At 51.0% G+C, this 14,813-nt stretch overlaps 1 protein-coding gene across 1 annotated transcript; it reads right to left on the bottom strand.

The window, feature by feature from the left end:
• Positions 1-430: 430 nt before the first annotated feature.
• Positions 431-13,403, bottom strand: MCM2 (minichromosome maintenance complex component 2). The gene is made up of 16 exons (XM_010390091.3): positions 13,316-13,403; positions 12,661-12,848; positions 11,949-12,124; positions 11,049-11,312; positions 9,847-10,066; positions 9,390-9,597; positions 8,222-8,356; positions 7,841-8,032; positions 6,638-6,731; positions 5,852-6,102; positions 5,472-5,598; positions 5,142-5,254; positions 4,763-5,005; positions 3,760-3,942; positions 2,379-2,534; positions 431-1,496 (listed from the first exon to the last, which is right to left on the bottom strand). Exons 1-16 carry the CDS (start codon positions 13,319-13,321, stop codon positions 1,386-1,388), a joined length of 2,667 nt encoding a protein of 888 aa, XP_010388393.1. The 5' UTR covers positions 13,322-13,403; the 3' UTR covers positions 431-1,385.
• Between the last annotated feature and the right edge of the window lie 1,410 nt (positions 13,404-14,813).

The following is a 14,813-nucleotide window of genomic DNA, read 5'->3' on the forward strand; positions in this document are numbered from 1 at the left end:
GGAGAGGGGTTACTGCTGCTCCCAGACTGGAATCCAAGTGGCAGCCAAGGCATGAGATCAAGGCTGTCTAACCCAAGTGTGTGTAAGGAAGAGAGGTGGGAAATACTGTGATGGGACAGTTGCAGTGGGATAACAAACATAAACAGGCAAGAGAGGGAAGGAGCCGCTGCAGGCAGGTCGTCGGTGGGAAAGGCAGCGTTCATGGCACTGTCCAGGGCAACTGTGTCCTGCTATCAGTCCAGTGTCTCAGCTAGAGCTGAGAGCAAGCACTTGCAGTCCCTACTAACCTGAAGAGCAAATGAGATGTGACTGTATCCAAACCCAACCCCACAAATTGCTGAGCAGCTCATGCAGCACCGAGGTTGCTCACTTAAGCTCTTATTTCCACTCTTGGTGGCAGGAGTTACCAAAAGAGGAGGAAACACAGAAGTATTGAAAGACAAATGTATTTAAAACACACATACTAAGAAAATTGCATGTGAATACTGAGCCAATCCTGTCTTCCCTGAACACATCCAGCTTAGGCCTCCTCCACTGCCATGCCCCAAACCAGCACCATGGGTACTTCACTCTCAGCAGATGGGTGTGAGAGAAGGTGTTCAGTTTAGGTGTCAAAGGTAACACTTGGATTCAGTTGTAAATTCACACCTGCTGACAGCTGCACAGAGATAACACCCACTAAGGCAAGGGAAGCCTCTCCACTCGGGCTCCTGGAGATTCCCTACCAGGTACAGAAGGAGTTTTCACTGCCCACAGATCATCATTAAGATCAGAAAGAGCTATGTTTTGTTTCAGTTCTTATCTCCCTCTGCCTGCCCCCTCCTCCCCCACAGAAACCAGCACAAGGTCAGCCCATGTGGGCATCTGGGGAAATGTCAAGTGTCAGGCAAGAAGGCCTGGAGCAGAGAGGCTGGCTGGTTCATGGAGAGTTGAAAGCAGTTTCAATTATCACCCATCAGGCTGTACAGTCACCAGAGATGGGAACAGAGAATCCCTGAGGGTGCTTGCAATCCAAGGGGCATGGATAATGCTTTCCAAATGCTCCTGCTTGGTCCCTCCTGCAGCGGAGCCCGTAACAACTAGTGACAAACAAACAGAAAACATGCCATGTATACGGCCAGCAATTCTCTTCCTGCTGTGCTTAGCTACAAGGCAAAGTAGTGAACGAAGTTGCTAAACAGACTTGACAGGGCATTTAACTACTTAATTCTGTTCTATTTACAAGGTCTTCAGCAGCTCAGCACTCCCTTAATCCATAAGGCACAAAGCAAGCAAGAGGATGTGCAGCCTAGTCCCTCTGGCTCAGGATCCCTGTAGCATTCCTGAAGGGCTGGAAGATGGAGGTCTCATCTCACAGAAGCACGTGGCAGACTCTGCTGCCAGCCTCAGAACTGCTGGACAATCAGCTTCCGCTTCACATCCCGGCTGAACCTGTTCATCTTGAACACTTCACTGTCATAGAAGGCTGAGAGGTTGTGGATGTTGATCTGCCGAGCCTGGGAGGAAGAGGAGGGGAGAGGTAAATGTTTATTTAATCTAAGTAAGAACCATGTGGTTTTCCATAGCAGAGGCTGCATAAAATTTGACAGTCAGCAATCTCTGCTCTGCTCAGCAGGAACCAGAACTGCAGTAGCAGGGGAGACTGCAGGTCAGGAGGAAGGAGCATTAGCAGTGCTGAGCTGAGCCAAGAGAGGATGCTGGCTCAGCATCTGCCTGCTCTCAGCTCGTCCTTTTACTTCCACCAGAGCTAGAATGTAACTCCTATCCAAAAAAAGCCCCAAAACCTCACCCAGTGGGACAGTCTTGCAAGGGAGACATCAGACTGGGGGTGGTCACCCTGGCAACACCAAGCTGCGGCTTTGCAAGTAGTTACTCTGCACATCTAATGCAAAGAGCAAAAAAGCACTAACCCGGGAATCAAACACAGCTTTAGTGCCAAGCAAGGTCAACACTTTGCACAGAAAGGCCAAGTCAGAAATGCAGCCTTTGGACCAGGATGAAGATGCATTAAGGAGGAGGCAAGGGAGCCTCAGGAGGAGTTGAAAAAGTTCACATGCATAAATTTTTCTGCTTTTGCTTCTTCAAATGCAGATGCCAGGGAACTTGAGTTCTCATTCACCCGCATAAGCACCATACTGCAGGATTTACCATTCCAACCCCAAAGCTTTATGGGGGTGCATGAGAACAGAGAGGGAAGAATAAGGTCCTTCCAAACAAGAGAGAAGATACACAGGAGACAATCCTGATGCCAGGTTATATTGATTAACACCAGTCTTTTTTATGGTATCATAATGTAAAAGTCTGAGAATTCCTCTGCTTCTGAGGCTGCAGAGAGGGCATGAACCAGTCCCAGAGGCATCTTGTTATAAGCCCCATACCTTGTCCACCAGGTCCTTCTCTGGGACTTCTATGGTGTCTTGCTGGGCTCCATAGCGGTTTCTCTGGTACATCACCTGCTCTGCAACCAGCTGCTTCAGGATGAATAGCAGCAGCTCGTTGTTGTCTCGCTTGAATGAAAGGTAGCGGGAGAAAGTCTGGGAGGGAGGATGAGATGAGCCATGAGGATCAGGAACAGTGACACACTGTGGTGCTCAACATCAACCAACCCCCTCCTCCCACGGAGCACAGGGGGAACCAAATGACACTGCTGCCACCTGTGCCCTTAGTGCTCCTCAAGTGACTTTGGCCTTGCCAAGCTGCCACCTGCACCTGCAGTGGCAGCCCTCTGACAGCCATGACTCCTCTGCTGACTGCTCTTATTCCCATCTGGAATCTCCGCTGGGGCCCTGGTGCCTCTTGGGGGCCAGCAGTGCACTGCTGTGGAGTTGTGCTGCCCACGGGGACACAGCCACAGGAGGGCTGGCCCTGGGCAAGGCACAAAGCGGCTTCTTAACCCAGACTGCCCTGTGCCTGCCCAGCAGACGCTCACACTTGGCTGGCTGTTTGAGGCCAAAAAGAGAGGCCATGAGTCGTCCAGACAGAGGGCAGACACTCAACAGTGGATATAAAGCCAGCCTGTGGCCAGCCAAGAGCTGTTTGGAGCCAGCCCCTGCTACTCAGAGAACAGGGCAGACTGCACACTAACCCACAGTGAGTGCTGCCCTGTGCTTAACTGTACCCTGAGAGCCCAATAAAAATGTGAAGAAACAAGCTGCCTGCTCAGTTTGATCACCTGGCAGCAGCAGCAGCAGGAGCCCTGTGCCAAAATAGAAGGCAAGGTGTCAAAAAAGAAGAGACATGGCAGTGCTTTTGACTCAGAGGCTTGAAGTACACTTCCTTCTCAGGCGCAACAAAAACATTGCCTCACCACAGACTAACAAGGGGCAGTCACGAAACAGTGCCTTGTTTGGGGTCCCTCCTCAAAGGCACCCAGCTCGAGCTGTTGTTATTATACCATGATTAAATTACTTTAAGTACCCAGCTGTCTGAGTCTCTGCTGTGGGAAACCTGGGGTCAAGCTGGTCAGGAAACCCTGTCTGACTGTGAGTGTGGTGTGTGTAGCTGTGAAGCGGCCTTGGTCCCAGCTCAGGTGGCATTAGTGTGACTGCCAGAGTGGCTCCTGGATGGTCAGACAAGGAACTTCTTTAACACTTCATACCCACAGTACTCCATTTACACAGGTTCAGTGCTTGTCTGCACAGGACACAGCCCCTGCAGAGCATCTCTTCCCACAGCCTGGGCAGTGCAAGGAGGCTGCAGCTGAACCCACAGGGCGCGGGGCGCAGCCACAGCCCCCGGCTCAGCCGGTGCCCGCCTCACCTTGCGCATGCTCCGCATGACGCTGAACTTCTGCGTGTCGATGAAGCTCTCGAGCATCACCCTGATGGCCATGTTGACATCGTCCTCCACCACGTAATCGCGCAGGTGCATCCGGGCGTGCGCCTCGGCCATGCGGATCATGGACTCGATGTGCCGCACCGTGATGGGGATGCTGCCCGTTGCCTGAGAGCAAAGGGGAGGAGGCAACACGTTACTGAAGGATACAAGACATGGGATCAAAGACAAGGATACAAAACAAGGATACAAGACAGGTGCCTTCTGGCCCAGGATGCAGTTACTTTCACACTGCAGGGAGCTCTCTGCACCTCTGAGGGCGACTCAGGCTAAGGAGGCTCTGCCACCTGCTGGCACGGCCACACAGCCTGGCACAGCTTCCCTGTTCATCTGAATTCATCACAGTGCAAGGGGATGTTGCGGGGTCACTCTGTGACACTGTTTAGGGCCTTTCCAAGATTAGCAATCCAGTTTCCTCCAGCAGATTTTAGGAGTTAAAGAAACAAAGAGCCAATCAAAAAAGATATAGTTTTCCCAAGCTCCAAAAATCTCCCTCACACCTCAGCAAATTCCTCTTTCACTTGGAGAGCACGAAACAAGCCTGAGGCATCCCACAGACAAAAGAGAAGGGCATTTCTATAGATAATGGCTCCCTGTAATGGACCAGGAGCATGTGGATCTGAGTGAATGCAAACATCTCCTGTGGGCCTGCCAGACTGGGTGACAACAAAAGGACTTTGCCATGGCAGGCACTGTACATGTGTCCAGTCCATCAGTCCACACATCACCAACAGGCGCGACTCTGCATTTAGATGAAGAATCATCTGTTCAGCAGACACTGCAGGATCTGCCTGTCTCTCACAAAACAGTGGCACAGACTTTTGTGATGGGAATGGCAAGAATGTGTCAACATATGCTGGAGCAGTCTCAGGCTGATTTGCAGTCTAGATACATAACAGTTCTTCCCTCCTTTCCTCAGTATTCTCACCATAGACTCCTTTCTGAGGTCACTGTACATCCTGGCCACCTTGTCCTGGTCCATCTGGTTGAGTTTGGGGTGGACCTTCTCTTTGGCATAGACAATGTATTTCCTCAGGATCTCTTGAGGAATGGGTTCAACCCCGTACGTGTTGGGAAGGATGACCTCATTAGTGTCCCCATTCACTGCCTCCTTGCTGCCTGGGTGGTGCTTGACATGGCTGCCAACAACGAACCGGGCAAGCATTTCATCCTACAAGGGAGCAATGCACCAACAGACACTGAGCACACTCACAGGACAGAAAAAACTCAGTGGGCAGCTGCAGCTGAGCATCCCAACAGCAGCATTAAAGCCCAGCACACACACAGATTCCTGGCACAGCCCCTACCTGCACTGAGTCCACTGTGTCTCTCACCACGCACAGGATGTCGAATCGAGAGATGATGGGCTCTGTCAGGTCTACGTTCTCCGAGAACGTCAGCGACGGGTCATATCGCCCACCTGGGTCACACAGACAATCCAAGTCAAACAGGCCCCAAGGCTGCAGCTTTGGAGGAAGGACAGACCTCCAGTACATTACTGAAGACTTTTCTGCTCACTTGATCTGTGCTCCAGACTGAAGGAACCAGGCAGAGGGAAGGGAAGCTGTGCCACAGCTCTCATGACCGTGGATTTATGTTGAGAGCCTGGGATGGTCCTGTAGTCTCTCAACACTTACCTATGGGATTGGCAGCAGCAATAATGGTGCAGCGAGCTTGCAAGGAAGTGACAATGCCTGCTTTGGAGATGGAAATGCTTTGCTGTTCCATGGCTTCGTGGATGCTGGTCCTATCCTGATCATTCATCTACAGGAAAGCAAGAATGATTGAGAGTGAATCTATGTCTATACCCCACTGCCAAACACAAAAGGAGAATCAGCTCCAGATGCTCTGAAAAGGCAGCCAACTGCACTATGGACCACCAAGGGCCTAAGCAAACTGCAGGAACTTTGGTCATCTGGGAGATGTCACCATGAGTTACAGTGTGTCCTCAGAGGACAGAGGTTACAGCTGGTTCCTTCACAGCTACTCCTTCTCAGAGAGATGAGGCTGGGCTCACCTTGTCGAATTCGTCAATCAGGCAGACACCTCTGTCAGCCAGCACGAGGGCTCCTGCCTCCAAAGTCCACTCCTTGCTGACCGGGTGCTTCTGCACATAGGCTGTGAGGCCCACAGCAGAAGCTCCCTGGCCAGTGGTGAAAATTGCTCTGCTCGATGCTTTCTCCACGTACTTAAGAAACTGGGATTTCGCTGTACCAGGGTCTCCACACAGAAGCACATTGATGTCACCACGAACTTTGTGTTTGCCACCTACAAAAGCAATGGGAAAGTCATGTGGCAGCTGAGTGCATGGCTTGACAGCAACCTTGCCCTGAGCACCACAAAGATGAAGGGAGGGCAACCAGGAGGCATGGCAACCAGTTTACAGGAAAGTTAGGGGGGAAATAAAGTCAGTTTTGGAGACAGGATGTGTCAGCAAGATTAGAAAGTCTGTTTTACAAAGATGACTAACACATCCTTCAGAGGAGATGATAACAAATCAGGGTGCCAGAAGGTCAAACCTCTGAAGGAGCATTAAATGTGACCTCCTAGAGGAGGGATACAAACTTGCCCAGGTTTGTAGCAGGAGCTATTTTCAGTCGTAGCATTTCTACTGTCACACCAGAGTTTTCAGTGTGATAAAACAGCCAGTTCAATCACAGATATCCCTCAGTCTGTCAAACCTTCTCTGTCACCAAGCCACATAGACAACTCTAACCTCTCTTGTTGCAATGGCATAGACAAACCCAGGTCCCTTTGCCCTCCCCAGAGTGAGGCAGGACCAAGGGACACAAGTGACACTCACCTGGATTTTTGGGTTCTCCACCGAAAAGAGCTAAAGCCAAGCCCCTCTTGATATCTTCATGTCCGTAAATAGATGGGGCAATGCTGGCAAAAATCTGAGAGGGAAAGCAGAGGAGTTGTCCAGGGAATACCAGTTCCAGTTCTGAACAGGATTTTGCACAAACATCAGCAAGGTGCCATATCTAAAGCTACACTTAAGGTACTGCTGTCTCCAAAGAGTATTCCAGGGTGTGAGGGCTTTTTCAAAGGTAACGACCCACCCCCTGTTCCTAAAGGAGCTTCACAAAAATGGTGCTGCTGGGGCATGGCAGATTATTTAGTCTGGTGCTGGAAGCTGCTGCCACTGCCTCCACAACCCTGTTGTACACAAGGTACATCACAGTGGCTGTTACCAGCTCTTGCAAAGCTGGAGACCTTGATCAGAGGCTTACTCACTGCACATGACAGTACTTGAATGGGTTATGCTGCACATGAATTGTCATCATAGTCAAATATTAAAACCAACTGGCTGATTTTCTCAAGGGTATTCTGAAAATAGCCTGATGCTGGAGACCACTCAAGTTCAAACACTCCGGGCCCAACTGAAGCTGCATCTACTGCAACAGCAGTCACTGTAACAACAGCACAGCCAAGGCAACTGAGTGAAGTCCCCATTACAACAATAAACTCTGACCCAAGAGAGGTTGAACATGCACCAGTCCAGGAGCTTTGTTCTTTCAAGTACTGGGTTCAGGTCTTAGCATATAGAGGAAGCAAAGCTAAAATATCTACCACAACTTAAGCTAAGCATTAACATCTCCTTTAGGGGACTGGAGATGCAGTCACTGGCCTCACAGAACTTTCCCCACTTGGCTTCTAAGACACAGGGAGAGAAAACTGATCAGATGTAAGCACTGTCTGTCTCTCACCTGTCTTCCAGCCCTGTTGTGATGTAGAAGGCTCAGAGAAGGAAGAAACAGAAAACAAGAGAAACAGAAAATTTGACCTCTAAAACTACAAGGGAAGTTTCTTATTTACTTCCCTCCTCTAACAGACTCTCATCAACAGCTGGCTGAGAGCTACAGAAGACCATTCAGAGAGAACTGGGATTTCTTTAACTGGGTTCCTTTAACCACTGTTTGGCCAGCTGACCCATTTCATCCCTTTCTGATCCAGCTGCCAGGTGATGGCAAGCTGTCAGAAGGGATGTCTGAGGCTGACCCACCTTCTCCCCAATTTGCTCATCCTTGGACAGACGCACAATCACTTTCACATCTTCATCAGTCAGCTCCCCAACAGCCAGCTTGTTGTCCTTCTTGGCGATGTGGTTGGCCAGGATCACCGTTGCAAACACCGGGAACCCATTGGCAGTGTTCAAGGAGCCATCGTAGTTGTTGTGGTAGATCCCTGTCAGCTCCTGGGAAGCAGGAAATGCTATGTCAGTGCCTGCACAGTACAAAAACCCTCTCCATTTTAAGGTAAGGCTCAGAAGTAGCTGCTCAAATGCATCTGAGGACAACCCCTCCCCAAATCCCCACAGATGTTCCCGTGATGTCGCTGTCAGAATTTACCCTGTGCTCTCCTGATACTTGAACAATGTACTCACAATCTCATCTCCTGGCTTGCAGCTGTCCACCAGATCAGCGAGGAGAATGGCATCCTTGGAGCGGGGCAGCCTGCCTGCAGCCACCTTCCCAGGGCTCTCCTGGATCTTGATGCGCTGGTAGTTCTGATAGACCGTCTGCAGCAACAAAATCAAAGTTACCCAGCAAGTCAGCAGGCACCTCAGAGAGAAGGGCCATTCAAGGATTTACTGTACTTCAGTTAGAAAACCATGGACATGGCAGCATGGAGGTTGTGAGGAGCAGTCCCAGGGTGTGATAGGCAATAGTGAGGACAGGAAAGCACTTTGCTGCATCTCACCACTGTGTTTCAGCCTCCACAGTGTTTGTCCACCCAAATACTGGAGCAGTTCCTGGGAGAAGGATGCTCCACTTGTGATTTTTAAATGTGGATACAAATATTGCTGCTAGCAAGAATTTTTCTTGCTTCTTTCTAAGCCCGTGAGACACTTTTCTCTCTCATGAAGATAGTAGCAGAGTTCTATAAGCTATGAACACCTGTGACCTTGCAAAGCCTTGTTTATGGTACAGTAGAAAAATATTTTGACAATGGATGTTTTAGGATTTTAGCCAATCACCCCAAGGGGTGGCTGGTCCTTTGTCCAATTAGACTATGAAGAAAAAAGTCTATAAAAGAGTTTGTAAAATATTTAAATAAATCAATCTTGCTGCACAATTCCTGCCTGCTGGATCTTCTCTCCTCTCCTCCCTACGGCTGTGGGATACAGTAATAGTTAAAGGTATCAAAGCAAAGAATCAAAGTCAGAAGCTCTCCACATCAATGATTTTGCTCTCTGGTTTCCCTAGCTGACAGATCAGGACAGACTGACCCAGCCTGGGAAGGAGAGCTGGACAGCGTGTGTCTGCATTTCTAAAATATGAATAAATAACTGTGTACCACAGAGATGATTGTGTAAAAGACTCAATCCAAACACCTACAGTGTGGCAACAAATTACTTTTGGTTGCTAAACTGAGTCATTCAGGTCAAGAGCTCAAATGGACCTATCTTCACAGCCCCCTGGATGTAGCAGAAGACCCCTCTCCCCACACCAAGTTGTTCAAAGGGTGGGAGCCAAGGCAGGGCTGGGAGGAACAGGCAGTGGAGCAGGATGAGCAGCCAGCCTCATCCAGGCAAACACATCATCTCTTACCTCTTCCATGTTGATTTCAAAGGGGCCAAGAGACTGACACTCTGGACAGGAACCGGGTTTCACCTCCTGGTTCTGCGACTGGAAAAAGGGTCCCAGGATGAAGTTGCACTTGCTGCAGTTGTATTTGACCATGCTGAGCTGAGGCAGGACCCCTGTGCAACTTGTCACCACTCCACTGGTCCGGATCAACTGATTCAAGTGCAGTTGCCTGAGGAAAGACAGATATGCTGGATGCCTGCAGGGCACAGAAAGCAAAACATGCTCCAGAAATACTCTTGCTGCAAGGCACAAGTCTACCTTGGGGATGCTGAAAGTTCATCCTTAGTATGATTTTTTTCCCTGTGCTAAGCTCAGCAATCCTGTTAGACTTACCCAGAGGTTTAGCTCACAGGTGAGTGCTGAGCACCCCAAAGCCTAATACAGGCCCCACAGCCACTGCTGGTAGCTCTGCTCTTACCTGAGTGACCGCAGCTCTTCCACCAGAGGGAGGTGGGAGATACGGACATGGATCTCCTGAGTGATACGATCATACTTGGGGTACATGGCCAGCACCACCTCCTTGGCTGCTTCATCAAAGATCTTCAGCATTTCTGCTGGGGCCTCAGGCAGAAAGTAGGCAAGGACATGCTCCTGGGCTGCCAGATCCTCGTAGTTCACCACCAGACTCTCTCTGTTCTCTTAAGAAAAAGATGGGGTGAACTGTAATTTCAGTCTGTTCACTCCTCAAGGAGTTTGCCAGAACAGACAAGCTTGTATCCTACAGGCTGCAGTTAGCAGATCTCTGCACTTCCCCTGAAAAATGTTTAGAGGTTAACACTTTATTTTTCTAACAAATTCTTCATCACTACCAAGCTTGTGATTGTTCCTCTCCAGTTCTGCACAGATACTTCCCAGGCTCAGTGTCCCTGAGATTCAAAAGCCTCAGCCCAACACACAACTCTCTCAGAGACCTCCAGGAAACAGAAGTTAATAGGAGAGACATTATGTGTGCTGAATGGCTGGCAAAAAACCTGCTGTGTCTTATGTTTGTGGAAATGGATGAGACAAATGCCTTTTATTTCCTAGCTTTATAAAACTGATCCTGTTCCACTGCTCAAGCTTCTGCTCAATATAAAGAAGAAATACAACAAGTACAGCTACATGAGCTGTTCCTAGATGTGACAATTTCTGCTTTTAAAACTCATCAATGACAGCCTTAATGACCGTTTCTTCTGGCAGAGCCTAGTCAGAATACAAGGCTGCAACACTGACATGGTTTCCAAAGTCACAAGGTCTATTTGTGTCCCCTTTCTGGATAATCCAGTTTCCAGTGTGAGAAAGTAACTGGTGCAGACAGCCAGCAATTGTTGTCTCTTTCAGATCACTAACTTGCAGACCACTGTCTGCTGCCCCACATATTCTTCTGCTAGCATTTCTACGATATGAATATTAATGAGGAGCAGACGCCAGAGGCCTTCTAATTAGTCAGCCAGAACCAAAGAAGACACTAGGCACGTTTCCATTATTCATTTATCTCCATCAGCATCAGGCTTTCTTAAAGTGCTGATTCAATGTCTGGAACAAAGAGGGTAGGCAGAAAAATATCCACCTCTGGACTGGATCACCACAAAGTACCGTGACCCACATAAAGAGAGAGAGTCTCTAGTGACCCAGCCCTACCTTTGCACATGTCACTGATCCTCTCCTTGAAGACATTGTGCCCATGGTCATCCACATGGGTCTTCAGGAAGTTCTTGAAGCGGTGATAGATCTCAAGCCGAGGAGCTGCCATGGAAACCCACTCCCTCACTGAGTGCCCTTTCATGTCCTCCAGATTCTCAATGCTCTCAATCATGTCTTCATCCTCCTCCTCCATGCCTTCGGCAGCCCGCTCCGCCAGCCGCCTCTTCCGTGCAGGACGGTCTTCATCTTCATCGTCACTGTCTAAGGGTTGGGAGGAAAAACTGCTCAAGATCTGGGATTCCCATTCCCACTCTTTGGATTAGTCACAGTGGGATTGCATGGGCTGTGGAAGTAAAGAGGTCACAGCCTGGAATACAAACCAAGAGACATCCCAGGCCCAGCCTAAATCCAGCTCTAGACGTGCTCCTACATTTTCCATAACATAGCTAAGATTTTAAGTGTATGAATAGGAAGAGTTGTATGCAACAGCACACATTCAAGTCCATTAATGCACTGACCAAGGAACGGGCTCAAAGTGCAACAAAGGCCCTTCCATCCAGCCCACAAAAGTCTGTACAGGAGCACCAACACAAACAAACTCTACAGCATACACTTGGTAGAATCCCAACCCTTTGATACAGGCCCAGGATCCTAACTTTGTTTCAGCAGTAACCAGAAGAACACCAAATAGAGTTCCTAGGAAACGCAAAGGAAAGGGATCATGCACCAGGAAATCCAGCCAAGCCCACAGCCAGTGATTTCACTAGGAGCCCAGATACACTGGAGCTGTAGAGACCTCCCTGCTAACCTGAGGGTAAAGAGCCCAGCTCCCTGCAAAGGGCTGGGTTATCACCAAGCGCTCAGGGTGGCACAGCTGGTACAGTTCATTGCACCTACCATAGAGCAGCCCCCTCCTCATGCGGCCCATGCCCTGCTCCAGCTCGCGGTCCCGCTGCCTCATCACTCGCTCGGCGGCTTCCCGCTGGCTGGCAGTCAGCTCCTCCACATCTTCATCGTCCAGGGCCAGGCCCTCTGCTTCATACACATCCAGCTCTGGGATGGGGCGGTAGTCCCTAGCACACACACACAGAGCAGGGAATCAGGCCAGGAAAGCAATTCTGCAGCCCTTCTCTGGCTGTTGCTGGGCAGGTGTCAGGGCAGGTGTCAGGACAGTTGTTCTGCAGCAGGAAGGCACTTCCTAATGGAAGACGGCCTGCAGTAAAGGGCTCCAGCTCCACTGTTAGGAATGCCAGCATTCAAGCCTTTGTGCTGTAAAGTTCAGCTTGCCGGCAGGCCTGGCTAAGTAAAACAATATCAAAATTCATGTCTGCAGGAGTAAAGAGCTGGGCTGGATGCACATCATGCATCCAGGCAGATCCTGGTTTACCCACCCTGGACCATGATGGCACTTTGCTCAGTTCTTCCAGGACTCAAATGACACCATACTCTGACCTTTCTCCATTGCCCAGCAGCTCTTCAGCCCCCTCACCCCAGCTACCAGCACAGCAGAGGGACCCACGAGGCCTGAGAGCGCCCTCCACGTCGCTGGCTGCACTGACATCCCCAGCACCCCATCGCCGGACGCGATCCCCACCAACGATTTCCTTACCTTTCCATCCCTTCCCCAATGAGCTCTTCCCCTTCTTCCTCCTCTTCGGGGAGCCCCTCGGTCCCCAGGAGCCCTTCGGACTCATCCTCGAAGGGTGGCAGGTCCCGACCGGGGCTGGACGTGAAGGCATCGCCGCGGCGGGAGCTGCGCACGGGGCTGGTCACCGCCGCCTGCGACTCGGAGGAGTCCTGCAAGGACAGGAGAGGGGTGAGGGCAGGGGACCGCGGGGAGAGAGGGGCTCAGTGCCTCCAGAGGCCTCTGCGATGCGGGCCGCGGTCAGAAAGGGGGTATATGGATCACCGATGAGTTATAATAATTAGCCCTCCTCGCAAATGGCAATGGAAACATATGGAGGGGGAGAGGCGGGGTAAATCCGTCCTCCGAGGGCAGCGCAGCCGGAGCGGAGCGAAAGGATCCGATCCTGCCCCGGCCCAGCTCTCTCCTATGCGGCGCCGGGCACGCGGAAAACTTCCCTCGGCGTTTCGGGAGCATCGCCGAGCGCACCCCCACTGTCCCCCCCCACCCCGAAATCCTCTCTGGACCCTGCAGGGCCGCAGCACCAAGTGTCCCGCAGCGGGGAGGACGCAGGACCCGCACCCCCGCGGGGGTGGCCCCCAACTCCCCGGCTCGGCCCCGGCCCGGCCCGGCCGCTCACCGCCATCACCGCCGCTTCCTGCCCCGCCGGATTCCGCGCGAAAACCGACCCACGTGGTCACAAAAGCGCGCGAAACCTCATGAATAATGGATAGCCGGGACGGGCCCCGCCCCCTTGTGAATATGGATGAGGCGGGGGGCGGGAGCCTGGAGCGGGAAGGACCCAGGGCCACCTCCGGCCATCCACGGTCACCGCCGGCCACTCCCGGCCAAGGGGGTTCGGGGGCTGGTGGGCGGCACTGGCAAGCTTTGGCAAACATTTCCCTCTGGGCTCTAGGGCTGTCCTCCTGCCGGGCACCCGAGTCACCGGAGAGATCCCACTGTGAATTCCCGTGCTCACGTCTGCCTCTTTGGCAGCTAAAATCAAGCCTGGCTTCACCGGGTTTCTCACTGACCCAGTTGAATCACCTTTGTTCTGGTTCTCGCTGAAATGACGACAGGTGGGAAAGAGGTTTTCTGGCATTTTGTTGTTGGTTTGGGGTTTTTTTCTGTTATGTCAGTCTGTATGTGCTAACAGTAACAGGGAGCTGATTGGAGCTATTCTGGCAACACATCTGTCTCCCAGCTGTTCAGTGCAGCAAGCAAATGCCATTTGGGAGAGGAACTGAAGAAGAGCACCTGTCCCATAGAGACTGGAAGAGGAATTTAGCGAGACAACACAAGCAATGGGCTGATGTTTGGCAAGGAGATGGAATGCTTCCTCCCAGACCACAGGATCTTGCATAACAGCAGGTGGTTTGGATTTTGGAGATCTGCATTCTCTGAAGCGTTTCTGATCACTATTTAGTATCAGACTATTTCTGCTCTTGGCTGCGCTCGAGCGTGGGACAGTGACCCTGAAACAGGAGACACCAGAAGCAAAAGTGACTGAAGAGGCAGCTGACAATCTGAAATGGCTCTTCCAGGAGCCCAGCTGGATGATTCAGGCTGGTACTAAAATAGCAAAGCAGAAGCATCACGATATAAATAGGAGAGTGGCTCAGCCTCTTCTCTGTGACACATGACAGGGAGCTGGCTGGTGCTTGGCGAGGAACAGACACAGGGACATCCCCAAGATGCCCCCACTTGTAGGGTCCTAGAGACCACCATGGGCTTGATGATCTTAGAGGTCACAGAATCACAGAACCATGAAGGTTGGAAAAGATCCCAAAGGTCATTGAGTCCAACTGTTAACCCAGCCCTGCCAAGCCTGCCACTAAAACATGTCTCTAAGCACCACATCTGCATCGTTTTTGAGCACTTCCTGGGATGGTGATTCCACCACTTCCGTGGGAAGCCTGTTCAAGGCTTGAGCACCCTTCTAATAAAGAATTATTTCCTAATGTCCAGTCTTTTCCAACCTAAATGATTCTATGGCTTAAGGGAAGGCAGACCAAGACCTGGCTAAGGTGGTGCTGTCTGACAAGGCCCAGATGACACACTGTGATGAGCCAGTGTCACCACAGGGTGCCACTGTCTCTCCAGGCACTGGGCAGGTGAGTGGACAGACAGCTTTTCTG

Source organism: Corvus cornix, chromosome 12 (assembly GCF_000738735.6).
Source record: "Corvus cornix cornix isolate S_Up_H32 chromosome 12, ASM73873v5, whole genome shotgun sequence".
NCBI classification, from domain to species: Eukaryota; Metazoa; Chordata; class Aves; order Passeriformes; family Corvidae; genus Corvus; species Corvus cornix.

Coding starts and splice junctions, on each gene's coding strand:
- MCM2 (XM_010390091.3), bottom strand. Junction 6,103..6,637: donor TGGAGAACCCAAAAATCCAG/GTGAGTGTCACT, acceptor TTGCTTTTGTAG/GTGGCAAACACAAAGTTCGT. Junction 5,255..5,471: donor TGCTGCTGCCAATCCCATAG/GTAAGTGTTGAG, acceptor TGTGTGACCCAG/GTGGGCGATATGACCCGTCG.